This window comes from Dermacentor albipictus, chromosome 3, assembly GCF_038994185.2.
Source record: "Dermacentor albipictus isolate Rhodes 1998 colony chromosome 3, USDA_Dalb.pri_finalv2, whole genome shotgun sequence".
In the NCBI taxonomy this organism is placed as follows: domain Eukaryota; kingdom Metazoa; phylum Arthropoda; class Arachnida; order Ixodida; family Ixodidae; genus Dermacentor; species Dermacentor albipictus.
The window spans coordinates 68,618,356-68,642,637 of record NC_091823.1 but is presented as its reverse complement, the minus strand read 5'-3'; the positions used below and the strand labels follow the sequence as shown (position 1 = coordinate 68,642,637).

General features: G+C 47.2%; 1 protein-coding gene across 1 annotated transcript in view; it reads left to right on the top strand.

The window, feature by feature from the left end:
- LOC135918994 (uncharacterized) overlaps nucleotides 1-21,528 on the top strand; it is a 36,522-nt gene extending 14,994 nt beyond the window's left edge. Inside the window, exons 7-12 of the mRNA XM_065452724.1 lie at nucleotides 1,523-1,624; nucleotides 5,928-5,987; nucleotides 12,134-12,268; nucleotides 13,858-13,908; nucleotides 15,927-15,980; nucleotides 20,463-21,528. Of these exons, the coding sequence (XP_065308796.1) occupies nucleotides 1,523-1,624; nucleotides 5,928-5,987; nucleotides 12,134-12,268; nucleotides 13,858-13,908; nucleotides 15,927-15,980; nucleotides 20,463-20,888 (828 nt within the window). The 3' untranslated portion in view covers nucleotides 20,889-21,528. The remainder of the gene's footprint in view (nucleotides 1-1,522; nucleotides 1,625-5,927; nucleotides 5,988-12,133; nucleotides 12,269-13,857; nucleotides 13,909-15,926; nucleotides 15,981-20,462) is intronic.
- Nucleotides 21,529-24,282: the final 2,754 nt, after the last annotated feature.

The window sequence follows — 24,282 nt, the reverse complement described above, 5'->3', positions numbered from 1 at the left end:
CTTTGACGCGGTGAGTTTTCGCGGTTTTGTCATGTTGCGTGACAGACAGGCGAAGCGGGCACAGCTCGAAAATGTTTGACCAATAGAAATTGGTCAAACGATGCCTTTTTCACTAATGGCAAAAAAAAGAAAGGCATCGAATCAGAACTTATCATTTTTCTTTCGTTCAGTCTAATCATGCATAATCAGTGTGCAAACATTCTATCAGATGAGGCGTTTTGCGGTTTTCGTGATGTCGCGTGACAAACAGACGCAGTGGGGCTGGCCCGAAAAATTTTTGACCAACCGTCGAGGATTGACGCAGGATTGGAATAGAACAGTTTGGAATAGCTTTACGTTATAGCGCTCCTGACGTCACGTTCGAAGGCAGATAGCCTGTACGCGCTTTTGAAGGACAGAAGCGATACTTCGCATGGTCTTCTTTCTACAAAAGAAGAATTTTGCAATAGACTTTCTGACTTTGCGAGTGATGTCACGATTTAAAGCATGCATACATACTGTCAACTACAGAAAGTATTGGTTGACCGTACCGTATACCTTTTCATCACGTTGCTCTAAAGACAACACTTCAAATCGGCTTCTGACTCCACTATGCTTCTTTCGGTCAACTTAGGTGCGCAGGCTGCTGACCAACATTATAAAGCGAACCGAACAATACATTCTTTCTACAAAGTTGAAACCATGTTGCACAAATATGACATGCTTAGGTGCAATGGCCCCTCTTCCTATTTTTTAAGGTAGCTTTCTGTCAAGAGTTTGTCAAGCTAATGGTGGCGCAGTCAGTTTAAGATTCCGTTACGAATGAAGCTAAATTGTTTTGTGGCGAGGACGAAGTCATCGTTGGTGCTTTGCGGTATCACGAATAGTTCACACTTACTTGTAGTTTGGACGATGATCCGAGCGAACATAAGTTGTTCAGAAATGCAGCTTGTAGATGCATACTTGCGATTTAGGAAAATCGTCTTGATGCTTGCATATGCAAGAAATAGCTCTGGGATAACTCTATTGCTTGCGCAATTAAATGCTACAGACAGTTTCAGCTTAGCAGTTACAAAGAACCATTCAGACGGAAACAGCACATCAATGCTGGCAGGGTGAAAGCGCTAAAAACACGAAAAATTGACTTCAATTATGGAACCCACCTTCGTGATGTGTACTACACGTAATACCAGTGAGCAACAAACAATTTGTTCTGCATCGGTAATTAGCGACTTGAAAGAGTTGTGCTGTTGCCAAAGTCAGGTTAGTGCCATTTTTTTATTCGCTTAACTATAGTCTGCATGTACTTGTTCACACGTCGTTCAAGCTTGTGGTGCCTCGACGCCCCAAATTTTGAGGTATTCCGTTGTTCATGTCCTCTGGAGCTCGAAGAGAAGTAGTGCGTGTATTTCGAACATTGTGCGCTATATTATAATTCAACCATTGTATGGCGCAGTTCGGCTACACACGGCCCTGGTGCCATTAAAATACACTCGTCATCAACGATAAGGTAGCGAAGTTAACATAATAGTTGAACTTGCAGCAGAAGCCTAGGCTCATCTTGTGCGCATGGACGTGGGGCATCATCGACAGTTCCTTCGACGCCGCCATCGGGATCGCCTCGGGAAACCTGAGCTTCATGGATGTGAGTGTGCTTTTCTTCAGTCAGTTTTCTTCCGTTCTTCTTCGAAACTTATTGGGGGCGAGGACTTACGGAGTCGCCATCTATCGGAAACGCTTCTCTTGCGTAGTATGAGGCATAACGCGGCGCGCTCCTCATAGGTTAGGTTGTCGGCGCTCAATAAGAAAACCACTCGGAGCCTTCGTGCACATTTCGACAAGTACTCTCGAAATGAGGGAAGTTTTTTACTGTCAGAATAATAACCTTAGGCAAACAGAAAGCACAGAATAGTTTACAGACGCTATCTCTTTATCGAATACGTACAGTGAACGCCCGCTGCGCGCGGTCGCCGCGATGGAGTCCCCCGAACCGGCTTCTTGCCTGAAAGACAGGCAATCGCTGAGAGCAAACTATGTGAAATAGGTTCCTATAGTGGGCTGTCTGTATAACCAAATGGAGCATAGTAGAAAGAAGCCCCAAGGCAGCCGGATCGCACGGGTTCGCGGTGACGGGCTGCAAGTCTGCATGCATGTCCACACACAATGTTTCGCTTTCGCTGCGAGCGCGTTTTCGCACCGTGCCGTGAGCTTTAGGCCGCAGCATATGAGCATATGAGCATATGGGCATTTGGCAGTACACAAACGACAATTGGTGCGTGTTCACTATCAGAGCTGTACAAAAATAATTCCGTTATAACTGGGGATTTCGACGCCTACGGCGGTGACTTGTGATGTGCCGTCGCGATGATTCAATCTTCATTTTTTTTTCTAAAGTCTTGCACTTTTCAATAGCATTATTTCTCAAGTTGCCTCGCACTTTATGCTTATCGGTCTTCTCAGCGAGCAATTTGCCGCTGCTTCTTTTTCTTAATCCATTACATTCATTCTTTGATGCTAGCACAAACATACGAGCTTATGCCATGCCTTTCTTTAATGTGCTTCTTACCGCTCTCTTTCCAATTCAGTGAACTTGCCATTATCTAGCATCAACTAGTTCATTGACCAAATCTTCGTGACATTAGCAGGGCAGCGCGCGCGGGCGAGCGTCTCATTGCGCGTTTTCTGCTACTCACCGAAAATCACAGTTTCGACGCCGTAGCAGAAATCTTCCTCGCGTCTGTGCTTGCTGTATGGCCGAGTTGTAACCAATGGCTGCTTACCGGTTCTAAGTTTCGCTAGACAAGTTTCACGCAGCTTCTTGGCCTGCGGCTACCTGTGAATAAGGCTGACACTGGGCTCCGTTGCGTACGTCCGGCACTGCGGCACCGAACAGTAGCCTACCATGCTGCACGCCTCCAAAGGCAGCCACTACCTATTATAGTGCTTTCATATGTTATCAAGCAGACACCCTAGGCGGGAAATCCTCACCACTTAATCAGAACCGCAGCCCAGGTGGCACTTTAAACTTTCGGTTTCAGCTCGATCGCTTCGGCGTTTCCGAAGCAGCCGACGCGGCCGTTATGTCTACGTGGTCCCTCATTCCACGTCACACCTACGGCGGCGCCAACTTTTCCAGTGGTCGCCCCCAATAGTCTCACATATAGATACGAGAATGCCAGGCGTCGCACTTAACGAAGAAGTGTTGAAGTACGAACGGGAGTTGCATGTTGTGATGAGTTCTGGGGAACTCATACAAATTTTGAAAGGAGCATTTGTCACGTTCTGCTTGACTGGATTCAATGAACTGCCTCTGGCATAGATTTTTGACTTCCTGTCCATTTACGCTCGAATAATTATTGAGCAGTATATTTACGCTATCAGCATCTCCGGTTACCAGAACCTTTGAAAGGAGCATTTGTCAAGTTCTGCTTGACTGGATTCAATGAACTGCCTCTGGCATAGATTTTTGTCTTCCTGTCCATTTACGCTCGAATAATTATTGAGCAGTATATTTACGCTATCAGCATCTCCGGATATCAGAACCTTCTTTCCGAACACTCTTCTTTCCTCCAGTGTTTTTTCGACATGAAACGGCAGAAAACTATGCGGAAACCGCCGACGACGATTGTCGATGTAAACGAATAGCCAAACATGACCGTTTGCGACCCCGTTTCACGGCACGCAGGAGGCATTCTTTCTTGGCTCGGCATCGTTCTTCCAACTCTTCTGGGGTGAAGACCCATTCTGGCGATATTTTATAGCACCTAGAACAATCTACAAAACCTTGCAAGACTTGTTTTAATGCGAATAGCTTTCTTTGCTTTCTACAGCTTTTCACCGAGGACACAATCATCGAGCGCGTAAGGTCACGCGCTCTAGCGCAATCGAGTTGCGGGGCGCTTTCGTCGCCGAACGACAAATATAATCAGTTTTTGATACGCACGTGCTGTCAGGCGCACGCGCCCACAGATCGTGATTGCGTGTATGCCTCAACGTGCGATTGCCTCAACGCACGTTTCTACGTTTTCAAGTAAAACAAATGCATGTGATGCGCATTATGAAACATCGTTCCAGCGCACAATTGAACACGGACGAGAAGAGAAAGACAACACAAACGCCGGTGAGGGGAAAAAGGGCCCAATGTACTAGAAAGTATATCGCTAAGTATGGACAGCTGGGCTAGTTGGTTGTAATTAGACAACACGAACGCCGGCGTTCGTGTTGTCTTTCTTTTCTCATCCGTGTTCAATTGTGCTCTGGAACGATGTTTAATAATGCTAATCACAACCAACTAGCCCAGCTGTCCATACTTAGAATATGATGCACCAAGCACACATATCTAAATGTTACTTGTAACATATGGTGAAATTGACTTTGTGATTAGCTGCTGAAAATTATTGTTGAAAATCTGCTGATTTCTCTGTTGCCCCAATATTGCGGCTTGTCATTGTTTTTCTTGACAGATCCATTTTTGTAAGGAAAAACAGAAGCTTGGCAGGATCTCTGTTTGTAAAGAACAAACTTTAGGCCGTGCAAGATTGTGAAATATGTTTGATAAGTGCTATAACGTGATTCCCCAGCGCGCCCCCACACAAGAAGAGTTGGAAGGGTGATGAAGGCGCGGTGCACTGCGAAACATGTTCCCGAACGTAACGTTGTAACGTTTGCTAGTAATGTCGGGAAGTAACGTTGGCTCCGAACGCGAACGTTCGGCCATTCGCTTACAATGACAATCATCGTCGATGGTTTCTGCACAACTCTCTTTGCGTAAAATGAAGGTACTAAAGCTCGAACACTTCCCCCCCCCCCCCCAAAAAAAAAAAGAAGGAGTACTGCAGGTGAGCATCAGAGTGCCTTAAATAAGTAATAGTCGGGCCGACGTATAGCGATTCCACTACAGCAATGTTTAGGCTACTAAAAACAGTTCCTCGACAACTAAAATGTTTCACAAGGAGTCTCTAAAAAGAACTGTTCGTTTTTAACGGTCCGATGCCCTGATCAGTTCGGTTATAACGAACGGAATGAACCGTCACGTGGCAGCGTCTCAACGAGTCGGGCATTGTCCCATGTAGTCTCGACATCGTCTGCTTTAAGCCTAATATCTCGTTTTGGTATTCTGGATAAGCCAGGGGCTTTACTTACAACCACGTTGACAGCTGTACAACCATGTAGAGCCATTGCCAAATGGAAAATACCTAAATATAGCTCAATCATGAATTTTTGCCAGTTAACGTAGTGCGCGTAACTTTTTAAGAATAAGACGTCTCTTTGGCCCGTTACTGAGTTCTGTATGGGTAGTTTTGAGTGCAAGTCAAACTACAATGAAGTTCTGATGAAGCCAACACATCTTGTGGAATGAAGGTGTTCGCGTTGGTATCCGGGTTCGACTGTATAACGTTCTACAAACCAGTTTCGGGTTAGTTTCCCAGGAGGCGTATGTGTCGTGACGTCATGACACAAAAGGTGGTCATGCGGGTGCAGGATATCGTGGCGTTTTTTGCCCTCACTCCGGCTCGCTAGGTTGGTCTGTTATGCTCAGTCAGTGGAAGCAAAGGAGACGACCAAGAGAACCGGAGCGAGTGCCGAAACGTCGCGATGTCCTGTAGTGTCATGACGTCACAATAGATGCACTTCCTGGGGAACTAGACCACGAAACATGCTCGTGGAAAAGATATTACTATGAGTAATTCAGGGTGCTTTGAGGCGTCCCAGCATTTTTTCCTGGGTAACCAAGCACAGGACCTTCACTTTAGGCAAAACATGAAATGTCGGAAATCTTACGTCCGTACTCCTTCAACGAAACATATCAAAAGCAAAGGAACGCGCAAAAAAGAAAAAAAAAGAAGGGTTGGGGGTAGGGAAACGAACAGCAGATATTACAAAGAGAATGACGCTCAAAAGAAGATGCCGCGGGCGATTCAAGGGACCGTTGTAAAATTTACTTTCAGGGCCTCGCAAGGACGCCCGCGCCCATCGAAGTCACAGTGCTGACAGAGAAGCCATTATATGTAAGTAAACATGTGATCATCAACATGTAACATGTGGTCAGTAGACATATGTTCATCGTATATACCGCAGGATGGCCCTGTTTTGACTCGTTCACGAGGCTACTACACCTTAAGCGTTCTCAGTACCTTAAACTTCAGCTTGGTACTCATTGAGCTATAGGCGCATTGGTTACTGTTATACCTATAAGGTGTTGCACGTTTACTGACAAGGTATGCGCATACAATACAACGTTTCATGGTATTTAGTGATGTGTGCACGAGAAGACGTTACAGTTCACTCGTAACCCGCCGTGGTTGCTTAGTGGCTTTGGCGTTGCTCTGCTACGCACGAGGTTCGCAGGATCGAATCCCGGCCGCGGCGGCCGCCTTTCGATAGGGGCAAATTGCAAAAAAAGCCCGTGCAGCGTGCATTGGGTGCACGTTAAAGAACCCCAAGTGGTCGAAATTATTCCGGAGCGCCCCCCCCCCCCTTCCACTACGGCGTGTCTCATTATCATATAGTGGATTTGGCACGCATAACCCCTGAATTTAATTTTTAAAGTTGTCTCGTCTAGTTCAGCTGTGTTGCGTTACACAGTAATGTTTCGTACTACCAAGAACAAATGAAACGCAGCACGTCTCTAACGGCAAGGTCGCGACTTCTGTTATTCGTCAGCGGTAATATTTTACTACCACTTATCGCTACAAGCGCGGACTTCTAACTGTTCTTATATATTTATTTTCCGAGAGTAACATATGCACACACGTGAAATTTATAATCCCGAAGGAAAAGAGAGAAAAACAAATCCTGCTAACTAGTACGTGACTATACGCCGACCGTGAAACACCCTAAGTGGGCGTGCCACTTTCCAGGCAATTAAAAAAAAAAGACTTTTCGCAATAGAGTGATTGGAAGCTCGCTAACAGCGCCATGCTTAGCAACGACCGCTGATTCGTTAATGATTCTAGTTTGAACAATCACGTGCTTTCCGATTATTGTGGTGCCTTCAAAGCGCGGGGCGCATCTGCAATCCGAACAGTGCAGCACTAAGAAACCGGCCCTTCTTTTCTGAACTTTTTGCTTGTGTTCTTGGAGATGCACGTTAAGACGCCTGCTCGTTTGCCCAATGTTTTTTTTACCACATGACAAGGGGATATCGTATACCACCGCTTTACGTCAATGTAATGATCGGTTTCTGTGCCTTAAATTGTAATTTCTGTCTTCTTTTGTTCACCGGACATGTCAACCTAGAGATCTGCATCAACTTGTTTGGAGCAGAAAAAACAAATAAATAAATAAAAACGATTTGAACCCCTGCTCTCTTTCCTGTCCTCTTCAAACGGCGTGATACATTATGCAAATAGGGATATGACGGCAAAACTACCGCGGCGGAGTGGCTGGTTGTGGCCCATACTCGTTAGAATGTGTGAACTTGCTTAGCAGTGCTCGAGCTACCGAAATGAGCAGCGTCTTCGGGTACCCACCATGTTTTAACCGATACGAACCTGTGTATCGAAACTTTGCTGAACACAGTGCTTGCAAGACTTGTTTATCTCGTTCCAGGGACAAGCGTTTATAATTACCCTTTTTGCTAACTTATTGAGCGACGAGTTATACGGCAAGGATGGTTTCTTAGCACGCAGCGCATATTGCCAGCATATGTGATTGAAGGAAGGCGTCAACTTAAGATCGAATAACTTTGTGTGCTGTAATTCGTAGTAACATGGAACACCAGCTAGCCCGGTCTCAAACATTGTTGCTCATATTTTAACAGCTAGAGCTATTACTAATCGTCTCATAAAAATTTGCCCGCGCGATGACGTAAATCAATTCTATTTCAATTCCGTCATTGGCATATTGCGATTGGTGAGAAAATTTCAAGCAGGTGAAGTGGGCCTAGCGTCCACCCGATCCGACGACAGTGTGAAAACTCACCATGACAAAGTGCCGTCTGGTGCCGGCTGTTAGGAGCCGCCGGCGAGAATTAATTCGGCCTGGATTTCGCAAACGCAAAAGTGTGCAATAAGATGAGCTGCTGCTTTCACTTCACCGTCTTCTGGATTTTGCATGACTGTTCTCTGCGTATAATAAAAAAAAATGAAGTTCGAAACGGAACATCAAGCAACAAGTAGAGTATATTCTGAGTGAGACACCGCGCACTTATTTAACCTGTGCCTGCGCACAACGAAGGTACGTAAAGCGTTGTTTGCTCATCTCGTACTGCTCTTTCATGGTTTCCCGCTTGATTGTAGCTAATGCAATACTCCTCTATCGAAAGTACACCTCGCGGAACTTGGGACCTTAATTCATACAGACAAAAAAGGTAAAGAAAACGCGGCTCGTAGAGCCGATCAGCTACTTCCACAGTGGCTGCCAACTTGCGGGCGCTGAACTATGACATAGATTGGATGTGGAATCGACGCATATTTAGATACGGCTTCAAAAAGAGGAGAACTTGAGTTTATTTCGAAATTTATTTGGAACCACTTTTACGCTGAAGCTTTATAAAACAATTTTGCTTTCAGTAGCATGCAATTCTTAATTTATTCAGCGTTTCTGTCCTAAAGGAATTGGCTATAAGACCCCTACAGAAAAAAAAAAAATCACGCAGAAACCATCGAAGATAAAGGGGTCCTGGGCGACCCCTCACGCTTGGCGAGATAACACAGTCCGCTGATAGCGTACGTGGCTGTGAACAAATTAGACAAGGCAGGCGGAGTGCGAAGTCACCTTCATCTCAAACGCCTTTTTTTCAACCGAAGCCTGCTCCTCAGTCTGTTCTGGACGCTTTATTTTGTAATAAAGTGGAGCCCCATACGCGGCTGCTATTGGTAGCTGCGGTCTGCTACTTAGCTTAGTTACCGTGGCCGCCGAGGGCTGCCTCCACGAGTCGACTGGCTGAACGCACTGCGGCTCGCCTAGGAGAACCGCGTTTGGCTTACGGTTAGGGCGTCGAAGGTACGAAAATCGGAAGTAGTGGCGTCTACGTTAACCTCCTGCTGAACGCATTGAAGTACTTTTCGGAGCAAAATATTTCTGAAATAGCCTATTTTAACTTCAAATGCATTTCTCCTCTTCGATAAAAAGTGATTCAGGGCACCTTTAAGTAAGCGAATGGCTTTCTTCTCCCACTGAATGGTCCGTAAGTGCACGTGGATCGCTGAAATGCAGTGGATGTAAGCAAGACTCTGAAGACACCCTGCTTAAGGCTTCAATGATGTTTCGATAATTCATGCATGGATTTATTTTGTAATCTTTTCGGGCGAGTAAAGGCAAATGCTTTGATGAAGCAATCAATCATGTCAATTTATTTCTTCCTAGGTTATGGATTAGGAACTGCCGCCGATCCTATACGCCGAACATCGCACTGAAAGAGTGATAATGAAGTGCGTCTCGAGGTATTTGTTAGTAGCAGCAGTCGAATGTGATTTCTGACGTTCAGCTTCATGGCGCTGAGCTCTGAGCTCCCTCATCAGGTCTAATTAATTGTCGCTGTCGTTTTGCATTCCTTCTGGGCAGTATATCGTTGCCAATCACCCGGCTGTCAGATACACGGTCGCGGCAGAATACGAGCCGCACTGGTCGTCACCTATCGGCGCGTAGACCAGGTGATTAATATTCTCGTCACAACGTTCATTAGAACATCCAGCTCGGTAGAAGTGGAAGAGGCTGCGATTGCCCTTGTTGCCATCCGCAGCGACCCGAACACCAATCATAGACGGCACACACACTACTGCCAACATAGCGAGACAAACTGGATCGAGTCAAGGTAGTATGGACCCCTGACTACGAGTTCGCGCCCGGTAATCGGCGAGCTCATGCTGTAGCTCGAGCGAGTACACTCCGAGCATCGGCAGACGACACACGTACAGGTGACGGGGTTTTGGATACGTGCCATCCGCTGACACAGTAGGCAGAAGTAACACAATACTACCTATTAGGAACAAGTAGGCTATCTTCACTTCATAATAAGCTAACGAGAGAGAAGGCACGTCGTCTGGTGGCGACTGCAGACGAACACGTGTAGAGACACTTAAGTTTACTACACCAATGATACCTCGCACAATACAACAGTACATGCCCTTTTTTGTGGCAAATACGGGACTTTATACCATATTACCTGGGGTGCCAAAAAAATCACGTGGTTCCCACCGTCCCAAACCCAGCCAGCCGAAATGGGAGGCCGCGCTGCTCAGCTCTAGCCTGGATGACCGGCGACAGCTTGTGAACAGGGCTTGCTTGGCAGCCAAGGACACAGGAACCATAGACTAAGGGCCCCTCCCTCAAGGACAAGGTTCACTTAAATTACTTTAAATAAAGTTTATTACTACTACTGTCGAGCCTTCGAGCCTTGCAGACACATAGACGACATCGCTACGCCAAATCTTCTTCAGTGAGGGTCTGTTCTGGCGGCACTTTCAGCGCCTGTTTTACTCCGCCGCGATCATCGAGGAGCAACTGCAACCTGAGTGGACCAATCGCAGACGCCGGCACCGCTCTCCTCATGTATGAAGAAAGTTCATACTTAGTTGGGATCGAGCCTCGAAGCATTTAGCTTGGTGTTTAGGTGGTGGTAGGGGCACGCCAGTTTAGCTTGTAGTTAATAGACTGAGCCACTACGCTCGCGGAAGGCAGCGTGCGCTTAAATTTAACTTACGCATGCACAATGCCGAGCTCGGCGATGTTGGTGGCATCGTCTATAATTTTTTCTACAGCCGCAGTGTATACTGCAGTTCGTGACAACATGGCAATAAAGTGCAAGTTAGACGGCCTGTTCTGGCCCTTGTTTGAGACTGTCGCGACTGAGCAGACGTTGCTGCGACAGGTATATGAGAAGTGGGCGGAGCGACGTGGGCTTTCGCATTTCCACAGTGAACCTGGAAACCTCACCGGCAGGGCACCAACACAAATAGCAAACACATGATGAGGAAAGATGCCAACATTGACCTGCCACGAGTCCTCTTCAAGAATGCTGTCTACACTTAAGTGCTAACGTCAACTGATCCAGCAAGACGGAATGAGGCAAATAAACTCATAATAATCTTCATAGTCACAGCTTTATCAAGTGAATGGGGAAGTTTCAGGCATAGGGGGCGCTTATGCGAAGTGTGTTTTCATCGCCTGAGAAGCGGACATGCAACGCTCGCCCGTAGGACCCCCTGTTAGACGAAAGATTATCATTCATAGAGCATGCCAATAGCTGTTAACCACTGTGCACATATTAAGTTACTTCTCTGAAAATGAAATTCACAGGCGCCCTGGCATATTATACAGATACCGCATGTACATACCTTTGCATTCTCCATTGTTACAAGGTGTTGAATTATTAATTCCTTAAAAAAACACACACGTTTAAGTAGCTGCAAGAAATAGACGTCCTACGAGATCTCTTGCTCCCAGGCGAAGCCACTTAAGCTTCCGATCTTCTAACGCTTGTGATCGATCTTATGTGTTAAAGAACTCGTATATCTGGCTCTCGCACGTTATATATGTGAGGCTGCTGCGCCAATAAAGTCTAAAGTAAATGAACCAAGCATCCGGTTTCTTTAATTATAAACCGGGTGCCAGCGCATTTCTCCGATGGAGAATGGCAGGAGGAGCATACAAGCTGAGCCATCGGCCACGCGCTTCCCTATTCGCCTTTCGTTCGTCCTCGGCAGGACGTGTAATAGACTGGAGCCGTGCCGTAGATATTCGTTATAGCCAGTGCAAATGTAGTGAACCAAAGAAAAGCTCTTATATAGCTGAATATGTCACCGGCCCATATTACCACAAGAAAAATTGAACGACATTAGGAAAAAAAAAATCTATTCTTGGTGTTGGCTTCACCGAATAATCGGGGTGCGCCCAGCGCCTTCCTATTAGAAATTTAGCGATCAACAGTGCTTGATCAACAGTCTCAGGCTTGAGCGACGTTTCGACAACAGGGCGAAGCCTCTCGTTCGACCACTTGTTTGATCCCATCAAGTCTCCGTTTTCCTGCGAACACTTCGTCTTGGGGTTATTTAACTTTCGCAATATGCTGTGCTGCAATCTTATGACTTCTGCAAGAAACGAGACTTCTTATGCTCTTGTCGCATCGAGTTTGTTTATTCCGAGCAATCTCTGGCATTGCCACTGCCTCTTGATCCTGCCGGACTGAATTCGCCAACAAATTTCATCGCAGCACGTGTACGGCAAATCTGTCCAAAGGCTCGATGCGGCGCCAGAGCTCCGGTCGCCATTCACGCCAGCGACGCCCGCCGAGAAGGGTCCACACGACAACGAGACCGAATCCTCCGTGCGAGCCCCGAGAGAGCAGGTGCGTAGAAGGTTTTATTTGGTCAAAGTAGGCAGCTATAACAGGGAATGACAGCAAGGACCATTTTCTAGATAAATTTCTAGAATAAGTTCTAGCCGGATTTTTATCTTCTGCGCCTACGCAATGTCTTCTACTAGAAATTGCTTAAAAAAAAAAAGAAACGCGTGCCACACACTCGGTGATATTAAAAAAAATCTACTCATCCAAAAATTCTAAATGACGCGAACCTTGTTAGAGTTAACCAGGTAGAAACGGGGGTAGCGGATGGCAGGCACACGGCCTCGTTGCCTGTAGCTGTTAGCTCCCTCTGTCACGTGGCCGAAGCCGGTGTACGATGCTTGCCGAGGGTCGAATGTTGATGCGAGGTGTATGAACAGAAAAGTACGACGTATAGTATATGTAAACACATTTAAGGCCTCTATAATTGCTGTTTCACGGTGTCAAGTATAATGTGGGGGATTGGCCAGGAGAGAGAGAGAGTATGTCCGAGTGTCCCGGCTGCACATACCCAATGACCCAAGTTGGTTACTCGGCAATGCAGCACACAAAAAGTGGGAGAGGCATCGAAATCTTTGCCCCCCCTCCCCCCCCCCCAAAAAAAAACTAAAAAGAAAACCTCGCAGACTTAATGGAAGGCAACTGCTTGTCGAGGAGTCTAAAAGGTGGCGTAAAACCAGTAGCGAGCGGCTATGGGCTCCTTTATATAGTGCAAATCCATGGCATGTTGCATGGTAGCTGTGCAAAAAAAAAAAAAGAAACATCCAGAATGGTAGGAACGGCTACTAGCTGGCAGCAGGAGTGTTCGTATGTAGTAAAACTTATGGGGAAGCGATGCGCAGACATTCGACTTTCACCAGATGCTTTCGAACTTTGTAACGTTCCCTCTAAGCACTGGAAGTGCGGTGATACGGCGGTACGGCGATAATGCGTAACCTCAAATAATAAAAAAAACATTATTTATTTGCGAAAGCTAAAACAAAAATATACATGAATGTCAGACTTTTTTTCTGAATGTCTTGCGTAAGGCTTGCCGCCGGATGAGTTACTCAGCAAGTCAATTCAGGAATTCGCAGTATTGATGGACTATTTCTTCCATTTCACAAAACTGCCACTGTGAACTCCGTGGTATCTTCATGCATGTTTGCTGCCTTAAAACGAGAAAAGTTTACAGTGGATTGCTGGTTTAATTTCTGGTTGCTTTCTAATGCAAAATAGCCTTTTCTGTTAATAAACAACTAGCTTCGGTGGATGTCGCCACAACTTATGACGTCACGAGAAGCTGATGTGAAAATTGAAAAGTAATGTCGCCATGCGCTTGGTTACTTCTACGTCGCTTTGACCATATACGATAAAGTCGTTCTTGGTTAAAGTAATTTACTATACCGGGAAACTAATCTGTTAGTGGTTTTAGGAACGGTACTTTCCCTGTTCTGTTCCATCGGAAACACAGGAAGGCTCCGATTAGGCGTCCACTGAACTGAAAGTAGAGGGGAGCACTTGTGAAAAAAAAAGAGACATGCAGGTTTAATTAAGACTACTACTTACTTTGTTGCTGTGACGAATAAACGAACTTCTGACTTGCTGCGCAGGTCAGCGACTACCAGTCTACCATTGTCGACCACGAAGCCTACCGACTTACGGTGAGTTGTCCGGAACAGCTGGGAGCCTCGAGAAAATGTTGTCGACTGCCGTCTTCACAAAGTGCCAAATGTTAAGCGAATTATTTTCTCCGCGATGGACACATTTAACGACATGCCTCGTCGCAGAATGCTCGTCCTCGCTTGTTTTCCGAAGAAAAAAAAAAGTGCAGCGCATCCAACGAGTTGGAATCTATATACAGCAAAGCTTCGCGAACCGCTGCCGCGGATGCGCGAAGTCGAGCTTTCTGGTTCTTTTTTTCTCTTCCCAACGACTGGCGCCACCGCTTCCACGGATGCGCGGAGACGAGCGCCATCTGGTGGTGGTGCAAGTAACATAGCAGCGAGCGCGTCCCGAGTACTCCGCTGTGATTGGCTGGCCTATTAGACATGAAAACAACTAGGCCGCAGCATCCATGGTCAAAAAACCCGGCAAGGTTAGCAAAGAAAAGCTTCGCTTTTAAATATAGCTGGCCACGATATTGTGTCAGTCTGGAGACACACATCGTCTCACACAATCGTATGGAGCGCGGCAGTACTGCTTTACGAGGATTGCAAGCGAAATGGTAAAGTTTAATTTATGGTACATTAAAATGCTCGCCATTAAGCGCTCTAGAGCTTTCCGGCGGTGCGCTTTACGTTCGCGCTCCAGCTCGGAGCACTCTCATCTTCGAACTTGGAGCGCTGCAGAGATTTGACAGAATTTCATTTACGTGGCTCCTGCGACTGCCCTGGGAGCATACGAACGTTGGGGTCTGGCAGGTTTTTTTCTGGCTCCCCATCTCGAGAAGGCCCCGCATGGTTGCAAAACGTGTGAAAGAGCGGCGGGGATCATCGGAATGAATAGTATTGAATTATTAGAGTGGTATCTGGTGCTTCAGTCACACCTTTGAACTCTCAGATCTTTACTCGTTAGCCGGCGGTGTATCGCACACCTGAGGGCAAACCGTTCGTATGCGTGACCCCGAACACCACATCTTCCACCCTATATACACAATGAGGAATCCAGCGTTGTTGCACATGGGAAATGCGTGTAAGACACACATGTGTCGACGCGCAGGCTAGATGCTCACTGCGCCTTAACTCAGGATTCTCATTGCACTCAAGTCTAATGCAAATCCGCTCAATCCAGTGGCGCCCTTGACTAGGCACTCCACCTACATTTTTTTTTTGCCTTTTCTCAATAAAGTTGACTCTCTTTCTTTCTCTAATGGAAATTTCGAACGCTACCTGCGCGCACTCTGGTGGATGCCGGAGTTGAATGTCATTGGACAAATTAGGGCGGTATTTACCTGCACAACAGTGTCCTGGCATTGGCAGGTATACGATCATCTCGGTGAGGAAGAATTGCACATAGAGCTTATACGTCAAAGACGGTCTTTAAATACAGGCACTGGTATTCGATACGCACTATATATATGTTTACAAACAGAGTTCCCAAATGAATTCAGGTTAAGCCGTCTGCATGAACCAGTTCTTCTTGGGAGCAGAACAAGTTATGATAGCCTACCGTATAAATATCTAGAACTCTCCAATTGGCACCCTCTTTTCTACAAACGTGGAATGTTTGACAAGTGAATTTTACTGCCAAGTGCATCAGAAAAAGCGAAATGCATGAGCTCGACGCATGGGGTACCTTCTTTATATCTGAACACACCAAGAACATGTGGTTATAGTATACTATGGGACAAAATATTTCGTTTTCCTTGACTAACTTAAATTTGACTATCAAAAATGCATAAGCGGAAGTTTTACGGAGTCATAATCACACTGTTGCCACAGCGTGAATAAGAGGGTCTTTGCACGCGTCAGAACCACAAATTTCAGTTTATGAGCGCGGCTTCAACATCATAATAAGTATCATAAAAACTCGCGGCTGTTCCGAAAATTTCATGTAATATCGGCTACTGTTTTGCTTCTTGCTGTGCTCGATGTGTACGACGAACATTTTGCATATCGGCTCAAAAACTTGTTTAGCTGTGGAATCTTATCTTTGTTTCGTGTTATCTTTTTTTTTTCAGGAAGAACAAAGCACGGTCTTGCTGCTGTACGTTCTACTTCGACTGATATTTAAGGTTAGTAGGCAATCTACTTGCTTTGCTATAACTTTGCTGCTTTGAGAGAAAGCAAATGGGAGAAAACAAATGGGAGAAAGCACACAGTTCCGCTATTTGTGGAACCACTGCAGCAGTATTATAACAGGCGAAATGCCTTTATCGATGAACTTGAAGGCGTGGTGGGAGAGTACTGTCAGTGAAAACCATGTCCGAGAAAGACAGAGCCGGTATCCCTTCAACAACCTATCAAAACACCTTGTTGACTTCTTAATGTTTTGTAGCTGTTCCAATAATTGTTTTTAAGTGACATACAGGCTACAATTTCGCGCACGTTAGTAAAACTATGCTTTTAATTTTACTTACCTTATGTATGTTACTATTATATGCCATTACTAAAGCCCTACCGACCTGTTGCGCTACAGACGTCACTGACTTCTTGCTTTACGGCGTTATCTTACACCATGGTGCACCTCATAAACTTCTCAGCGATTGTGGAAGATACTTTCCTGCCAAAGTCATCGATGATTTACTTCGATCATGTGCTACTAAACACAAGCTTACTACCGCTTACCATCCTCAAGTTAACGGTTTTACCGAACGCCTGAACGGCTCATTAACCGACATGCTAGCAATGCACGTTTCCTCCGATCATCGCGACTGGGACTCTGCTCTACCATTTGTTACGTTCGCTTACAATTCCTCGCGCCACGACACAGCTGGCTGCTCACCCTTCTATCTCCTATTCGGCCGTGAACCGACTTTACCTTTCGAGACTCTTCTTTTGACCATACTCGACTCGCCGACAGAGTACACTCGGGATGTCATAGCCACAGCGACTCAAGCACGCCAGATTGCCCGCATTCGTCTTTCTGCTCCACGGACATGCCAGAAGTGCCGTTACGACCAGTGCAATCATGACGTGGAATACGAACCAGGTGCTCTTGTGCTAGTTTGGTCTCCAACTCGGCGTGTTGGTCTTTCGGAGAAACTTCTCTCGCGATACTACGACCAATACTACGGCCGATACTACCGTATCCTCCGCCAGGTGACTCCTGTCACATATAAAGTGTCTCCACTGGATGCCACCGTGCCTTCACCTCTCTCTGACATCATCCACGTCAGCCGCCTCAAACCGTACCTTTCTCGGACTAATGAGCCGCATCAACAAGGTGCTTTTTCCGCCGGGGGTGATGTCACAGTCTGTAATGTGGGAAGAAGAGGACATTGATGGATGCTAGCCTTGGAGACGACGAAGAAGAGTTTAGGCTTTTCGCTGCTCTACGCATGTTAGCTCTGCCATGAAAAACCACCTGTGAATAGGTGGTAGGCATTGTAATTCATCAGGCGTTAATGACGGTCGTTACTCCGTGCGGGGAATGTCGTTAGTGTGCGGCACTGCGGTCTCACCACGTGTGTGTAAAGTACAAAATAACAAAGGAGCGTCGTCCCGATGTAATACTCTATCACGATAACATGGTTCAGCGTTGCGCTGAAGGCGTCTGAGAAACGTGGCGCGATAAGGAGCACCGCCACTCTTCTAGTACACTGTAACCGCCACCGTGAACATAGCGCCGCCTTACGGCGCCACATCTTGACAGTGCCCGGTACGAGAGCAAACGAAACCGTCGGCGTCCGTATAATTGCGATCGCAACAAAACGAAGAAGCGAAGTGGACGCTACGCTCGGTGGCGGAGCGAGGACAGTGTTCTGCATTCCGCTGCTGACATGGGGCGCTATTCTGGACATTCCGCCATTTTCTTCGGTGCGTGACGTAGGCGCGACGCAAACAAAATGGCGCCGGTGGCCCAGTTTTGCTTACGTAGCGTGACGCCAACTTGACGTTTCGCCTAAGAAACTGAAATGAAGGCACTGAATGTAGCGTTATCGGTAAAGCAAAACAGTTTTCCTCCGCAGTAAAAATAAAGCAGCTATCTCAAAGCGTATGATTGTTCCGTCGAAAACGCTTCGCGCTTCCGTCGTCTGCTGCGTACAAGCCGTCGTCTGCTTCAATAGCTAGGATGCGTGTCCCCGGAAAATGCAATGAGTCATCGCATGTTGGCGCCAATGCCCTTGTTTCCTTGCTTGAGACAACATACGCGACCTACCAGTGGTGATGCGCGCACGTTCTAGGCCACGTTATCGCTATTTCGTGAAACGCAAGTGACTCAGCCCGACTCGGCTGGCTCAGAAACGGCCGAATATCACCGATAGCGTTGCGGGCGCCAGAGATAACCACTAGCGCGACGCAAGCGCCGGCGCTGCCATCTCTTGTTCATTTCGCTAGTTACTCGCACCGCGGGAGGAAACTTCAAGGCGCCACCTTGCGTACATTTCTTTTTATAAATTAGAAAGAGGCCGTTGTCATAACGTCTGATTGTGCGAAAAGGCATTAATCTCGATTACAATAGAAATGCAGCAGTGAAAAGTGGACAACATTGCTGAAAGTTTGCTATATTCAACCAATATTATTTCGTATAAACGCGTTCTTTTAAAAAACAATGGCCCCAAACACAAATGCCAACACCACCCGAGAGCGATGCAAATACTATGAGCACGCGTTATGAACAAAATATTTTCGTGGCGCCAAACGACGGGGAAAATGTGGCGATACGCATTCCTCTCGGCTGCCATTGCATATGGCTGCCCATTAGCATAATTCGCGCGGCTCGTCGCAGCAAAAATTATGGCGGAAAATCTCAGCAATGGCGGCCCTGCGCAACGTCACGCATCGTCAAAATGACGTTTACGAAACAGCCCTTCCTGTGACGCTCCTCATGAGATATCCCTTCAGCCAATCAGCAAGCTGGCATGGCGCATATCTTGAATCGCCACCACATATTCGCGCAATTGCAGATGCATTGCACTGGCTTCTGCACGCTACCGCTCACATTCTTTTTGAAGCGCTAACATCACAATATATCTGCCAAGGACCAAAAAAATGTATTAGTCCATAACATTTGCAGCTCCACGTCACGTTTCGTCATCTTGATGAAAACGCAAAATTGCATTTTGCAATACTTCCGCTTCCCGGCACAAATTTCAAAACACGTGACCTTTCGACAGCCAATCAGAGAGTAAACATGGCGGCTAATGGCGGCCGTGCAGCCGCCATGCGTGTCCAGAATAGAGCCCATGAGCGTTGCGCGCACGTGTACACAGGTGTGCTTATAGTGTACCTGCTGAGATGCTGTGTCTGTGCACTGGTTTGAGCGGAATTAACAGTAAACGTTGACCTAACAAAGCTTATAGCTTCCCGTCGGTCACATCACCCTAGTCGTCGCCAACTCCAAAATTCGCCTGCGACAATTCCGTCTCGGCAACGCCTCGCCATGCGTTCTGCGCATCTTAGCAGGCTTCAAGACCCCTATATCAGAAGCGAAGCTCATCTGGATCCCTGGCCACGAACCGGTAGCTGCAAACTGGCAAGCCCATGCCGTAGCCCGAGCCTGCACATACCGGATGCCACATCAACAGATGACACCAACGTCCCCAAATTAGTTCCACAACCTAACCAATACTCAGAAATCCTCACTCGTTAACGAAGTCAGGGCTTCAGATTCACCCCTTCATACCGGAGCCTGATGCGGGAAGATGCCGTGATCTGGCGCCAGCTACAAGCCCACACACACAGGCACCTCGCCGTCCTCCACAAATTCTATCCCGTCACATAACCAGCTAGCTGTCCACATTGCTCGGAATAGGTCATTCTATGCCACGTCACGTGGGCTTGCAAATACAATGCCCTTCCTCCCTCCCTCCTTCGCCTTCATTGGGGACCTGGGAAACTGCGCTGCTCACCTCGCACCCAGATTATCAATGCCTCCTGGTCGAGCGGGCCAAGGACGCAGCGGCCAGCCCTGGAATAAAGACTTCAACCCATCCTCGGATACTTTCTCGTATTCAAAAAAAGTTTATATTATCGTCATCTCGTGCACCACCGAAATACGACGCCTGCAACACCACTGTTGGCGAGCCTCATCACGCAAGCGTTGCGAGACGCCTGGTCTCGTAAGGGCCTTGTTCCTTCTACCTAAGGTCCCTAGATAAAACGATAAGCTTTTTTTTTATCTAGGGATCTTACACCTCACCAGCGGCGTCTGCCTTGCGTGCTGCGTCACGTCAACACTTTGCACTTGCGTATATAGTTAGCACACCGCCCGAAGTGTCTAAGCGTTAAGCTAATCCTTGCTATCGCTGTAAACGCTGCCATTATATTTTCAGGAAACCGTGAAAACAGGCAAATAACGTTTTTCCGCGGTTTTAGTCACACTAACAGCTTCGCTGTAAAAATAATACCCCGGATAGCAGCCTGCGCGTGCGCGCAAGCACGCGCACAGTGTTATAGGCCGCGTTTTAGAGTACGTTTCCTGGCTTTTTGTTTATTCTGAGGCCGACCTCGCTGTCTTCCTGTAAATATGTCTTATTCTCTCTCCCTTCTGATTATAAGGTAGCCACGGTCCTGCAGCTCGCGGATCTCTTGTTATCGCCCTCTGTTGTCAGGTGGTGGCACTGTCCGGCATCAAGGACTTCGCCAGCCGTGTGGCCATCGAGTGCGAGAAGCGGAAACTGGCGCTGCAGCTCGGCCACGAGGCGGAGACGGTGTCCCTCGAAGAGCCGGACGTGCCGGGGCCGCCCCAGTCGAAGCGCAAGATCGCCATGCCGCCGCAGGATATGCCTGCACCGAGACCGCCGCCCCCTCCGGTGGTTCCACCGTTTATCCCGGGTATGCCGGGAATTCCGTTTCCTCCTCCGCCCGGGTTTATTGCGCAGCCTCTTCCGGGCGGCAGAGGGCCTCCGCCTCCTCCCGGGATGCTGGGGGGCCCCGAAATTCGGTCGCCCGCTCCCCCGGGGTTCCTCTTCCCGCCACCGTCGGTGGTTCCCTACCCCACGGTGGACCCTACGGCGTTCGGGAATCGGCCCCAGTGAAAAGGGGCGTGAGGCGCCCACGGCACAGAGGAAACTGTTGGGTGCGCGGTCTACCGAGCCTTGCAGAGCCTCCGCCGTCCGCAAACAGGATTAAAGTTTGGTGATATTATCGCGCGTACGCTGTTTTGCTTTTTGACGGTGTCCGTTTTCCACCGGATTGTCAGTGAACGTTTCAATTTTTTTAGCTCGGCGCAACGCGGGCCTACCGTATCCGAATAATTCTCGGATGTCGTCGCGGGTTCCGTATAGATTGGACGCGTGGAGCGAATGCTGTTTTTGTACATTCTCGAACGCGAGCGAACCCGAGCGATAGTTAGATTAAGCAAAATTTTCCCAACGATGTACGGGCGTGCCTGTCCGTGGTGTAGCGACTCACCACCGTCTTTGTACCACATCTCATGGGGATGCCAAAATAGACCGCCAAATTTAAATGCCTACTTAGTTAGGTATAATCTAACCAACACACTGGAGCAATGGGAGGCACAACTCGCCAGCTCAGACCCGAAGGTGCAGAAGGCCCTTCTTGGTCACGTTCGGTTAGCGGCAGAAGCCAGTGGAGCCCTGGACTTGGGGCACCACCCATCAAGCTCCTAATCCCCTATCCCCATTTCCCCGATTCAATAAAGTTATTCTCTCTCTCTCTCTCTCTCTCTCTCTCTCTCTCTGGAATATAGTGTTGGTACATGCGGGATGAGATTTCGACGACCGACAACTGTGCTCGCCGCTATAGTTGTGCTCTGAGTGTCACTTGTTTTCCGAGCACAAGTTCGTCCGATAGAGTTGTGCCTCGTAGTTTCTGCACTCTCTGGTTCTTCACCGCTACTACAACGTGACGACATGTCTCAAAAGTAAGTATCTTCGGTTGAGTGCGTCAACAAGAATAAGAAAAACAAAAAACATGGCGCTTGTGTCCACGGGAAACTGTGGGTAGCACGCACATAGCTGACGCTCTATTCGTGGTTATCAAACACTTGTGAAGATCACTGAAACCATTTATTGTACATTTGCTGTCTTATGTATACCGTACCATTGCGATGTTGCTTAAGCGCGCTTTCGTTGACGTTAGAGGTTGGGTAGCTACTAGGAGTTCAGTGATTAAATTTCCAGCTGTAACGCCTTGTTGCAACTAATAAAGCTTTTTAAGGAAAGAGCCTTAAGTGGCTCTTTCAATACCTGAGAGAACCGGCGCACAGTCCTGGGAGACCAAAAATATCACCAGGAATGGCTCATACCCCCGTAAGCATGCAAAGATGCAATGGCTGAATATGAATGAGGAAACGAAAACAAGAAAGAACGTAAGTAGCATCGAAAGAACGAAAGAAGGAAAGAAAGAAAGAACCAACGAAACAACAGATAAAAAACACATAAAGAACAAAAGAAAGAACGAAAGAACCTTTAGATAATACATTACGTGCTCACATGTGTCATTGAGGGGGTCGACCTACAGCGCCATACGTTTATTTCGCACTGCGGTTCGTTATGTCTTTCGAGAAGTCTGGCCCCTCCAATCGCATAACTTAATGCACTACCACGTGTGCAGCAGGCTTTCGCCTTCGCGTGTTGCAGGAATGTGACATGCCGCCGAACTTTGTCGAACGAGTCAATGTTTTGTTTGGCTTTACACATTGCAGACACTTCTGGCCCGTCTTATCGTGCCCAAAAATTGTTGCATGCTGTACAGTGTTTCATGTGAAAATTAGCATATTGTAAAAGAAGCAAGACGCCTTATTTGAAACGCCTAGACGTACGTCAACCTCTCGGGGCACGCATTCATATTTCCCCTGAATTTCGGAGTGCTTAAGGGACCGTCCAGACCGGAGCAAGGGCTGTAACGCTTTTTTGGCGTCGTATTTCCAGTGGCGACCGACCGTCGTAGAAAAGTACCTATGATTTCATCCCGTGGAGTATGATTTCTGGCTTAATTATTGACAAAAGAGATATAAATGATAGATAAGGAGATAAAGAGATAGAAAGTACAGCTCTATTGAAATGCGAGTTCTCGTCCGGAAATGCGAAATCCGTTTGTGCACCATTTTCCTAAAATCAGTTTCGGCAAAATTGAGTTACAAACTGATCAACAAGGCCACATCAAGTAAACCACGAAAAGTTGTCGTCTTGGTACGCCATTATGTGAAGTTTACACAGACTGAAGAGCGAAACATAATTTTCTTGTTCCGCATAGGTACCTGCTCTTCGTAAAGCTTTGGGTGGCCTTCAGAGCACGAGGTGGTGCTCCACAAATCACTCGCAGCAGAGGGTTCCTGAACAACGATTTGAGAAATATGGTAATGTCAGAGTGGAGATTCTTCTTGTGCTCCAAAACTGCATGCATAAACAGTTCTTTTGTTTCTCATCACCTGTGGGACTCGCACAAATGAGTACAGACACGGCAAGCGCACGGGTTCGCCTTTGGAGGTCGTACCGCTGCGGTCAAGGGTCAGTGCCGCCTGACTTAGTTACGCTGCTTCCAGATTAGCCAGCGAGGTCAACTCGCTTACGTCACACGCCGGCGCCTTCACCCCTAAAACAGACTCGGTTATGCTCTACGCTGTAAGCTGCGTTGACGTTTCCCTCGGCGGTGGACTTGCATCAACCGTGTGCATAAGTGTGCAGTTCATCGACACTGCCTTTCCGATGGCATTGACGCTGGTATTGTCTCGCAATCTAATTTAGTCGAGAGTACTCCACTTCATGTCCGTGCTTTTAATGCGACTAGCATCCTTTCGGAGCTTCACCAAGTTTAGGGTCTTCTGTCCGTATCTAACATATTTCACGCCCAACTTGGATCACTAAATGGTCCATTGTCTAATAGGTAGAGCATCGGTCTGCAAAAACCGGGCTTGAAACCAATCGTCGGACATATTTTAATGTGATTAGCATTCTTTGGGAAGTGATGATGATGACGACGACGATTTTAAAGCCATTGGCACATACCCACTCAAGAGGATTGGCCACGAGACGGGCAGATTTTAGATATGTGTTAAGGGAACAAATTTAGAGATCACCCATTTGTGGTAGGTATGTTCGTGTCTAACATCTTTCATGCCAACGTATGTCATTGGGTACGTGCCATTGGGCACGTGCCGCTCTTCAATGAGCCTTTTTGACTCCAATTTGGGTCACTGGGTAAGCAGGCCGCAGGCGGTCACGCTCAGGCCCTTGCAAACGAACTCCTACCCAAATCCGGCGTCCCTTAACAGCATATATTTATTTATTTATTTCAAAGTACCTTAGAGGCCCCGAGGGGAGCATTGAGTAAGGGGGGCGTCGTCGAACAAATGACAAGAGAAAACAGATATATGAGTGCTAAAAAATGTGAGAGCTAAAAATGTTTCTAATGATCACGTGCTTGCAGAACAGTGTAACAAATAAAAACGCTAAATCAATGCAAACA